Source organism: Hylaeus volcanicus, chromosome 3, assembly GCF_026283585.1.
Source record: "Hylaeus volcanicus isolate JK05 chromosome 3, UHH_iyHylVolc1.0_haploid, whole genome shotgun sequence".
Lineage (NCBI taxonomy): Eukaryota > Metazoa > Arthropoda > Insecta > Hymenoptera > Colletidae > Hylaeus > Hylaeus volcanicus.
The window spans coordinates 30,267,587-30,279,891 of NC_071978.1; the positions used below are offsets into that span (position 1 = coordinate 30,267,587).

Sequence of the window (12,305 nt, forward strand, 5' to 3'; positions counted from 1 at the left end):
AATAAAAATTGCCACATTATCGCTCTTCGACTTCCCACACCTTTCCTCCTGGCATCGTAAAAAGTTCAAGAATGACACAGGACTTTCACCCGAGTCGCTGATAAGCTCGCGTCTTGCATTCTTCGCCAGTTTCCTGATTTCACGTTCAATTTAACCGTTCAAAGGATTAACGTTCGCGCGTCTTTGTCGCGAATCGCGGTGTCCGCAACGCCTCGAGATTTAGGAGCCTAATCTCCTACGTGAAAATGTCGGGCTGCCACCCACATTCCCTCGGAATCGGCTCGTCACTCTTGGAATATTCAGTCGATTGGCAACGGCAACGACAAATACACGCACCGACGACACGACATACGCGTTTCGCTTCTCGGAAGCCGGTTATACAATTACTTGCAGCTTACCTTGGCTCCTTCGTCACTCCTCGACGTGCTCCAGTTTAGCAGACCGACGTTGCTCCAAGGTACTGGAACGAACCGATTTTTCTCCGGGGCTCGGACCGCTGAGAAATTTCAATTTCGAATACCGAACGACTCGTTGAACGGTTGACGAATTTTTATGAATACCGATAATATGAATGGACCAACGAGGAAAGTAAAAATGGAGAAAAATAGTCGAAGGGTTACGACTCTGTGGTGGGGATGAATCTTTTAAAAAATGTTATTTAATGAAAATGGATGTGTGTTATCTAGGTTTGTTATTTAAAGCTTAAATCACCTCCAGTGATGTAGGTTGAAATGCACCTGTTAGGACACACACGTTCCAATGAAATAACATCTTTTAAGTTTCGTTAAAAGACCCTGATTGCCACAGTGAAAATTTTCGAAATATCGATGATATTAAATCGTTGATTTAACCGGTGTAACTTCTTAATCCCATCGCTACACGAGGCTCGATCCCATAGATCCCCGTGCCGCGCAAGGAAAGGAAACAAGTTTTTGTGGTTGATCAGTCGTCCTGAGGCAACGGGCGGCTCCCGAGCCCTCCTATTTCACTTCTCGAGCGGCATTAGAAATAATTAATCATTCAAATGAGGCCAAGCCGAACGGCACGCTTTTACTTCGTTAATGATTTTTCGAATACACCCTGGCCAATGGCTGAGGTCGATCAGCTTTCGCCGTTAGGGAACCTTGTCGAATCTATCGTCCATTGTGCTCCTAAATTACCAGGAGGACTTGCTGTTGGGTGTTGCCACACTAATAATTATGTAATTACGGATTTTTGAGGTTGCGCTATAACTATTCAAACTATTAATACAACCCTTTTTAATAGAAATATGTAAGATGCCAATAAAAGGGAAATTCCTCGTAGACATTTTCACGATTATTAATCTGGCGGTCAATGTGTTAAAGCTACTCGAAATTCTCGATCGAACGTCGAAGAAGGCGAGCCTCTACGAATTCGGAGTGCTCCTCGAAGCATTAGAATTGGTCACATCCTGCACTCCCGGCAAATCGATTGCAATCGAATGAAACGTCAAAGTAGTAAGTGCCTTTTTCCATTGTTCCGTTCGAGCGGAGCGAAATTGTTGGCGCGCGATGGAGGACGGGCCACCATCTTTGGGGCGAGGGGCAGCTAACCTCCTGGAATCGACCCCTAATGAAATTAACGAGGACCATTGCCACGTTGCCCTCCGGCCAGGTGGATCCCTGCCTCGCGACGCAACCCCCGTGGAGCCGGTCGCAGGGTCGAAAAGTCACACCCTTGGTCGGTGGCGGTAACCAATCAAGGTCGAGAAATAAGTGAACTCGTTCCTACGCGACGATTGGTTAAGTTTCCGGGACGTTGATTGCCCAGGAAATTGTGCGTGCGCCGGGGACTTTGCACGTGCGAACTTCAACCGACCGGCTCAAGGCTATTCGCTTTTGCAAATTAAGTGCTTTTACGCGTGTGTCGCATAACGTTTCGTCGTGTGACTTTGGTTCAACCATTTTCTTCTAATAGACGACTCGATCCCCTTGGCGAACATACTTTTACGCAAAAGGTAACGAGGCTTTTTTTCTGTGGATACTTTCTTAAGATTTTGTATTTATGACCATATTGTGATTTACGACAATCTTCGATATTCAATTCAAATTACAAGTCACTTCGTTTTTACAACTATATGTGATCACTCGGAATGTGTGACCGAGGGAAGATCAAAAATTCTGTGTTTTAAATATACGTAAACAAAATTATTCTTTATAAATGAATGGTAGGTTTATTTTTGGGAACTTGAAAGTCCACGTGTTTTATTAGAGTAAACTAGAAACGATCATTTCGCTTTCTTGGAGTTTCTAAATCATGTATTAATCCCAGTAGTAAGTACCATCCATGTTCCCAATTACATAAATATATTCGTAACAAGCGAACGACATAGGACCCGTTCAATGAAACTTTTATTACGCCAGATGAAACTAATGTCCACGCTAAAAACTTCATCTGAATAATTATTCGAACCTTCGCTCGTTTCGATTTTGATTGATTAGCAAACCGCGTAACGCTGCCCAATAAAAAGTCCGCGAAACAAATGATTGCCTTGCGAAAGCAATTAAAGCATCGTATTAACCCGCCGGGGAACCCGCGAGCAAACACGACCGCGTATATATGTAACTTATGAAAGATTATCTATATATTATAAAAGCAGAGCCACGAGGAGCGAAACCGACGGATCTGCGATGTACATCTGTCGATTGAACGCAAGGAAAGTTTGACGTCTATTTACATAACGCTAAGATTCAGCCTTGACGGAGCGAGCGATCTCCGACTGGCGTGAATCGAGTGTTACATTGATTTGCAAAATCTATCTCGTTGTGCAAAGATGACACACGGTTTTGACACGGTAATTTGTTTGTTTCTTTGGATTGGAACTACAAGGTCTCGATGACTGTACTTTCTGTTTTGTTTTTTTTTTAAATTTTATTTAATTCGCTCAAGATATTGTTATTTTTCTACATTTGAATTTTTTACAATTCAAGAATAGTACGTCTTCTTCCAATCCATTTAACTCAAATACAATCTTCGGACGTATAGTTTTTCCCCAACATACGATGTAAAAAAAATGTCCACATAATCTACAAATATGAATATAAATAACAGATAAATAGTTAAACGAACCAAGAAATGCAGAAGTAGAAAAACAGTAAATCAAAGAGAGAAATTGATGTTAAACATATATTCTTCGAATCGAATCTATTGCCCGAAGGCGTTCATCTACGTAATTCGAACGCAAATCCATTGATCGAGGTATCGCGAAATTGGTTTCACGAGGGGATCAAATTTACCCGTGCAAGGTGATTCCAGGAAGCGTGGTTACACCTGTTATCGTAATTCGGATCAGCGCAATTCGTCTGAACAGCTCTCACCGGTGTCTTAATTACAAAGTAACGAAACCGCGCGTCGATTAATTTGCGGTTCGCGCTATGATATCGCATTCCGCTCGGCCACGAACGGATTAATTTATCAATACACCTGTGTAATGATCGCGTTACGTAATCGCGCCATAAATCACGAATACGCGTACCTCGCGAACTGCGTTCGGGTCGTCTCATTAAAACCATGGACACGCTGTTGCATCCAGCCACGAAATGATTTCTCTAAACAGCCCCGGGGCTATAGATAATAGTGAATCGTCGTGGCATCACGGATCGCGGGTTTCTTACTCACTGGGCGACGATTGATAAATTGAGGATCGCTACGGAGTAATCGTCTCGTCTTCGCCGACTTTTCACTGGCGTCGTACATATTTTATTGAGTGATTACTTTCCTCATTTTTATCGAATGCCCGCGCGGAATTTTTGCTTTTAACAGTTCTGTTCCCCATTAATCTCGACGCGCGCCTTGTCGGTCACGGAGCCGCGGTTCATTTGTAACTCGATAACCGTACGCGTTTATTCATGTATTATGTGGCGTGATCGGAAGTTTAGGGACGTTGTTCCACTTGCGTACATAAATAATAAACATCTCTATATATCTATCCGCATGTCCCCTCCTTACAAAAAAAAGGCCAAGCATATAATCTACAGTGGAACTTCTTTTTTTTGTCTCATTGTAAATATACTTTAAAAGTGCATCATTCTTTCCGATACTTGGTTGCGAAGGTGAACGTGTGGCCATTACTCTCAGGAATAGTCACGCAACATTAAATGACGGAAAAAAGCCTCTGTCCGGCTAGTAGCCGCGCAAAATATTTAGTATAATTTGATTTATCGTTTCGCGTCGCGATAATAACGTCCCGGACGAAACACCTGGATCACCTTGACTCCGTGAAAATTTCCTGACTGTCCTCCCTCCCTCCCTCCCTCCCGCCCCCCTTGTAATTCACGCCCTCCCTTCGCTATTTAACACGCTGGTTCGCTTCACGGTACGATGCGACGCTGATCGGAACACCGTGTCGTTCCGAGCTAGACTGATGCCGGCCGGATAAGAAAAGAGTTATTGGGAACGGCGTAGGCTTAGATGTGAAAGTAACCGGATTCACAGATGTACTCCTTTTTTCTTCGCGGATGATTTCGTAATCGGAAAAAGTACGGCTGCCGCATCCGGTCATTAGCTGTTACAACAATAATTGGTGGCTAGTGCGGGAAGGTTTTGTTTTTCCTGAGCATCTATCGGATGTTGAGCGATTCTGGAATCGTTGCGTTGCGGGAGAATTATCGACAGGAATCTGAACGACGAATGTCTTGTCGAATAACGAAAATCTGGCATGTTTTAAGACGCAAGGATCGTTATATTATTTTTCAATTATTGATATAAATCGATCGCGACTTTCGATCGTGACTTTCGATCGTATCGCGCAGCGTGTTGCTATCAAACTGTCCACTCGATAACGTTACTTCATTCGCGGCTTTCTCAACGTTATAACATCGTTCCACCGCGGAAGGCAAACTCGCCCACGTCTTTACTTTCTGCTTGTCCGCATGTCGGCCGGTCGTTTCGTTTCTCGAGATCCATTGACGTCAATAAAGAAAAGTTTCATCCCGGGCCGCATTCAAACGGCAGCGCCGATTTATCGCTGTTCGGGAATTTAATTGACTGCCCACGCTTCGCGGTAATGCGGCCCGCAAGACCGGTGTCGGTGTCTTTGGCAAACGATCGCCGATCGATGGCTCCGCGGTTCGATACTCGCGGTGAAGTATTAGGTGAAAAACTCGTCGTCGTGTCAGCCGTGCAACCGCGTTTATGGTACTTGTTCCGTGGATTTATTTAATGGAGGATTTTAATCAAACTTCGCTTGATCGTTCTTTCGTTAAATATGAATCACGTGAGCCTATTTCGGTTTAAATTGACAACTCCAGTTTTATAAAGAATGATATCAAAATTTTGTAAGATTCAAGCGAACAACCCCCATCGACAGCAACTTCGAAATCGCCTTCAAACACAAATAAAAAATACGCAACACGAAGTAGGCGGATAACTACGAGTAACTGTACGCTGTAAACTGGTTCGTTTATTCCGAAGATCGTAAGGTCGTTAGAACGGCCGGAAAGAAATCCAGAAACTGGTGCGATTATTCAGCCGAGGCATCGCGAGTCCCCGCGGGCCGAGGATGATGATTATCCTCCCGAGTAATTGAAATCGCTATTGCTACAAATTCTCTGAATCTAATTATCGGCGCGTCGGACGCGCGGTAATTAACACAGGCACGTCGAGTGTAAGCCACGTTTTCACGGTTCTAGCAGTCGTGACCGGTGCCTCTTGCCGCTTTTGTTTCAACGGCTCACGGCGATATATCCACGTTTCACCGGTGACAAATTGTCTAGTGGCGACTTCCTAGACGTTATCTCGACCAAAACAAGACGGCGGCAGCGCCGGGATACCCGAGGCGAGGATGCTGCCGCGAATACATGCACGGCTCGGCTCCCATGCCCGTTCGCGAGGTGAAAGATGACTGAAAATCTCATTAGCCGACAAATTTCGAGCTCGTACCAGGAATTTACGACCGGTGGATTTTAATCGCTACGAATATCGTGTAATGGCTCGGTTTCCTCCCAATTCTTCAACTTCGTTCGCCGGTATGTCTCGCTTCTCGCCGCATACCATCGCGATTGAAAGATCTAATCGATACCAAGGCGAAGGTCAAGGTTCAATTTAATTCCCTCGCACTCGGCGAACGTGGATAAATTGCTCGTGTCATTCTTGCGTGCGAAATTATTAATGCCCGCGTTGACTGTCCAGACGAAATAATTAGTTTTCGCGCTGGGTCGAGTTTCAGGCCGAGTTCGATGCTGATATTTTTCATGGCAGTATTATATTAACAAGATAAAGTGCACTATAATATATTACCTTAGATGATATCTACCACAAGAGACAGAGTGAAAATAAAAAGAAAAATACAATAAGAAATTCAATGGAAGACAATAATATCGAACGACGTCAATTAGAGAATAATTATCTTTCTTAATGAATCGTTCGATATTTATCCTAATAATAAATGAAATGTTTGCCTTGGCGATTATACAAGCGATCGGTTACCGTAATACGAAGGTTTTCCTGAAAACGAGCGACGGTGAAAATGTTACGAGACCGTTTATACCTGTTCGCAGTCTCGTTGAATTAACGGTGACATGTTTTCGTAATTAACTCACGATCGATTGACCGATAGTGGATCCATCGATGAGTGAGACGGTTTCACAATTCACGCGGCGAAAGGTTAAAACGACCCCGTGTAATTACACGTTTCGCACACGCCGCGATTAACGTAAGCATAGCATGAGTTATTCTCATTAAATAAGTTAATACACCTTTTCAGGATCATTACCCGTGATGAAGATAATGAACCGAGATACCTTGCAACGTTTCGTGTTTTCGTTTCAATAACACTTTCCGACATTAATATGGATATATAATATATATATAATATCGTAATATCTGTCCAAAAATATATGCTACCGTTATGAGTTTCTAAGACACAATAATTAACTCCAATTAATTTTAATAAAGCAATCAGAGGTCATAAATTGAAATTCAATAGAACAAGACTCAATAAGTGGAACTCCATTGAATACGAATAAACAAAACGTGAGCGAATAAACAAATTATCCTTGGCAAAGAACTTCGATACAATGTAAAGCACGTAGCTTTGCATACATTTACCGTGTACCATCGCGAGAGCTGTCAATAAATCCATGTAATTGTTCGAACGAAACACAAGTGTTTCTCCGCTACCAAATTGTAAACGCTATCGTCGGCCTGTTGACCGTTACACGATTTTCTACCGCTTCATTCTCGAGATTACAATTTATAAGCGCGGAACAAACCCACGTCGACCTATTTGGTTCGCTTTGAAATTTATTACCCGTTTGACCCGACCGATCGAGACTTTGAAGTGGATTGATTCTAGTTGACAACTTGTTTGCACTCCCTTCCTCTGTACCTCTCCCGTCGCTCTCTCTATTTCTCCGTCTCGGATTTTCATGAATACAAACGTTAAACAAAGTCGTCCGCTGCACGGCGCGCGGCGTCTACGCGTAATCGCGATCAATTTTCGCGCAAAGGGGTTACGACCTCGTATGCATAATATACATACGAGACGAGACATTTCACAACGTTGTCTCGATGGCGACAAACGAAAATCGTGGACATTCCTCGCGGGATTTTCTTCTCGAGCGAGTTATGAACGTGTTGAGCGGAAGAGGCATGACCAGTTTTTCAAGGAATAACCGTTGTCACTTCCATGTATCACGAAAGAGAATCGATAACGTTGGGTGGTGGTTGCGAGCAAGTTATTATTATATCTGTTTAACATTTTCGAGCAATGGTGGTCGATCAGAGTTTTTGAAAAAAATGGAAATACAATCATTCTATGCTCTGGAGTCATTCGAGGAAGCATGTTTGAAAATTCCTAATCTAAAGAATAAATTTAGAATGACGGACACTGCAGGTACGCAGTACCACGATTCGAAGGAAGCACGTTTCAACATTTCTAATCTAAAGAATAAATTTAGAACGATGGACACTGCAGGTACGTGGCACTACGATTTCGTCGAAGAATTTCAAGCGTATCGGTTCGAAACTCGCCTTGCCTCTAAAGAACCATAAACCATAAGTGTACCTCATGATCGAACCGGCCAACGATGAAGAGTTTCAAGTTATAAGTTGACCATCGATTTGCCTTGTAATAACACGGCTTTGTCCGTTCCCTGCGGCCCTATATTAAGCATTCCAGGGCAACGATGCAATAATGCTGGACTATCGGTGCATAGGAATGAAAACAGGACGGGTACGGTGAATTTAAAATATTTCGCCAAGATATTGCCTCTGATCACGGTTATGCACCTATACACGGCGGATGGGATAACGTAATTTCAGAAGAACGGTTTTGGTATTCCTTCCTGGCCAGTCGCTGAAACCTCTTTGACCTTTTATCGGAACATCGTGCAGTAATCTTAAGAGGATTATTGCATTCCTTTTATCAACGAGGTGCAATTAATTGTAAAACATTTTCAGGAAACTATAATCAAACGTTCGTAGATTTTTCTGGACGAGGTTAAACATTATTTTATTGTTATTCTTGGGAAGCGTGCTTCTTTCGAGAAACCTTTTTTTTTATTAGTCTGCATTAAATTTGTGCTCATTCTTTACGAAACAATTCTATGGCTTTAAATCATTCAGCTAACGAATCTCAGTTACCGAGCTATAAACGTTTCATACATCACAGAAAAAAAAAAAAAAAAAATAAAGAAATCCACGTATCGTAAATCTCGCAGATTTGCATAAATACTTCAAGGCGGTATGTAAACCAGTAAATGCAAATTGCCCTCTATTTTTAAAACGTTACATTTCTCGTGAACTTACAACATCAATTTACTCAAAGTTGTAGCGAACGTTGTCATCGTTGATGACCACCACTAAAGACACCGTTTCCCTATGATTTATTATCATTCTACAATTTGTAACCATCGATGTTCAACACGCTACTTTAACATTCGCAATTCTTCAACATCTCCATACGCGAAGTGCGATCTATCAGCGCTAATTGAACTTCCACGTGCTCCAATCCTGCCACGGATTGAAACGTTCAATTTCTACTTTCTCGACACTTGGCGCACGCGTTAATTGATCTTTAATCGATCGAATCACCAATCCCCCCCGCTACAAACTCGTTGTACCTTACTGTTGCAGACATGAAACCGTCAGACAGGAGCGAGAAGGCGATGCTGAGCGGGAACGCGCAACCTTCGGACGTGTTCTGTTCGGTTCCTGGACGATTATCGTTACTAAGCAGCACCAGCAAGTACAAAGTTACGGTAGCCGAGGTACAAAGACGACTATCGCCACCGGAATGCTTGAACGCGAGTCTCCTTGGAGGAGTCTTACGAAGGTAAGGTATCGCCTCGGTGCTTCGACCCGTCTCCGTTTCGCGAGCCTCCCAGACATCGTTTGCGTAATACAATTTTATAAGGGGATTAGCCCGTTCGTAGTCAGCAACGATACGCCGCTGTTTGATGCTCCGAAGCTCGATAAAACGAAGACATTCACACTTGTTCAGAAAATCTCCATTGGATTGCAATTTATTTGGGAACATAAAACCTATCATTTAATTTAGACAAATGTCTTCGACACACATAGAGGGTACGAATATTTATGGGACTGTCTGTATATTCATTATCCTCCAATATGCTTGATGAATTTACTTATTAACGATGACCGTCAGAATAATTCTATATCGATGAAAATATAAAATTTCATACTTTTAGACATCCATTCGAAAGACACGCCATGCATACCTACTCGAAAGAATCGTAACAACAAACGCACACATTTAAATTTTGATCATTGCGAACGTGTCTCGCATCCATCGGGCCCCAATACGCTTGATGAATGTGCTCGTCAATAACCACTATAAGCCCACAGCGAGCTAACTCGCATTTATCAAGATAATCCAAGCGATTGAAATGCAAAACTGTTTATGTTCCTCGAGCAAAGATAAATGGACTAACACCAGTTTTGCGACGAACTCGTACACGAGTATCCACAGATACCGAGTCTTTCTCATTTTATCGCCGGCATAACTAATCCCGTCAGCCAAATACTCGGAACGGAACGGTTCGGCAGACATCCTCGCGAGATTAAAAGAAGCAGGATCGAGCAACTGTAAACGCGTTCGAGGCGCGGGTACGTCTTCGTCGGGGAATGATCCTTGAACCGTTGCACGCGTTCGCGTGGATCGAACAGGCATTTTAACGGTATCGCGTATGATGTTTCATCCTAAATCTAGCACGCAGTAGGCGATAAGGAACGCCGGGGTATCGTCGTGAATAAAGCGCGAGGCTTCTGGACGTTTGTCCAGCGCTTGAAAAATCGGAGCAGAGAGCTCATCAACCGGACAATGCCTAAGATAGAGGATACCGCGGAACCGAGATACCGATACCCTCGAACCGTTAGGCGACTCTATCTACGCCGGTTAATTAATAAACGCGCGTTCGCGTTCATTCGGCCACCTCATACTCGACCACGGACAGCCACCTGATTTATGGCTTTCTCCCTTGGAAGCGGGAAGCGCTCTTCTTTATCTGATCCGCCATTTTACTCGGCCGGAACACTATCCGTTGCACAATGCTTTATCACTAAAGGCGTGGATAAATCACCACCGCAACCGCCGGATATATCTCACGCACGCGTGAAACGTACGTAAACTGGGTGCGCGGGTTTGTGTTGGCGTAGACGCCTCGTAGCCGCGATTTTTCGCGAGCCCATCGCGTCGGGTTATGGGATCGACGAAGACCGAGAGGCGCTGCCGCGGATTTTCTGCCGCGGCTGGACGATACGTAATAATACCTGGCTCTTCGTCTTCGTCGGGCCTGATACACGAGCTGTTAACGAGCCTGTTGGAACCACGGAGATTTCCGTAATTTCCGTCGGAGGAGAAGCTCTAAATATTCATAGTTCGAGAGTCTCTGTCTTGGGTTACGTTACGTCGTTGGAGGATCAATTTGGAAGATCATGGTACTCGAACGAGAGAGTTCCTCTTTGAGATCAACATACTTCAATTTTCTTACGTTTCTTTACGATCTATTTCTGCTTACAATCGGTGTCTTCTGATCCAGGAACGTAACCTTTTCAATAATAGAGAACAAAAGCCATACAGAAGTTGAACATGTATACTATCACCTCCATTTGGCTCAATAACGTATCTCCACCTTTACGATAATAAACAAAAACCTTGTACAAAAGTTGAACAAATATTATCATCTCCTTCTATCCCAATAATGTACCTCAACCAATAATAGAAAATTTCCAATAATAGAAAAAAATTCATAGAGAAGGTGTTCCTAACATCGAACGTATCAAGCATCCAAAACGATGCGTTCGATGAATCTAAATGTTCTGTTGGATCCCTGAAAGTCATTGTCGCTATATTGCCCGCACGTTCGCTTCATCGACTATCGATGAAACGCACCCCTCAGCGTTACGAGTGTCCCACAAACCAGAGCAAATTCCGCCACGAAGGAGAAATGGAAGGTAAAAGAGCAACGGGAGTAAACTGCCAATGAAGCGGCCGATCTATCCCCAATGCAAATGAGACATTAATAATTGCATAGCTCCGAGTGTCAAATCCTCGTACGAGCGAGCCTCGGGCTGGCAGCGAGCATTCGATGCACCGCAGACCGCGACGATATAATTCATCCATTCGAATAGCGATCCGACTGATAATTACACGCGTCGGGTTCTCTTGCCACCATAGATTCTACCGTGCCCATCTGCCTTTCTTTTGTCTCTCCGCCCTCTCCCACCCTCTCCCTACGGCGCATCCAGTGTTCTACCTTCGCGGTGAATTAAGGTTTACGAGCGACGGGTTTACAGTGCTGCCAACGATCCCGCGTCGTCCCCGATGCGCGACCCCTCTCGCAATTGCCGGTTGCTCGACGCGAAATTAAAATTGCAACTTGGTTTATCGATTCCTCGATCGCTGACAGGGATTGATATTTTATTAACCGTTTGACCGCGCTACTCCTCCGCGGGATTCGACTTTGTTTCCTTGAAGGAGGGATCGTCTTCGACTGGAGATTTACGAACGGGAACGTTGGAGACTAGAAAATTGATCGTAAAAGAAATTAAAAATGGGAGAAATGATGATATTTCTTATTACATCGATGATAAGGGTGGATATACGCCCTCGCTCAGAAGTATGTGGACAATTGCTTGATAAAAATAAATATCTAATCATCCGATGTAGTTTTCGAAGAAACTGAAATGGGACTTGGATATTATAAAATTTATTAGATTAGTTACACAAAAATTAAATTTATTTCACTTGGAAATACTGCTTTCATTTATCAACGTGCTTATATAGATCAAAAATACTAAATTATAATATTATAATACACCGA

The 12,305-nt window shown here is 43.4% G+C and overlaps 1 protein-coding gene across 7 annotated transcripts in view; it reads left to right on the forward strand.

Annotated features, from left to right (window-relative positions):
• LOC128874056 (transcription factor AP-2-epsilon) overlaps positions 1–12,305 on the forward strand; it is a 189,937-nt gene that overhangs the window by 163,358 nt on the left and 14,274 nt on the right. For all 7 annotated transcript variants that reach the window (XM_054118319.1, XM_054118318.1, XM_054118316.1 and 4 more), the window contains one exon: positions 9,097–9,295. In XM_054118319.1, the coding sequence (XP_053974294.1) occupies positions 9,097–9,295 (199 nt within the window). The remainder of the gene's footprint in view (positions 1–9,096; positions 9,296–12,305) is intronic.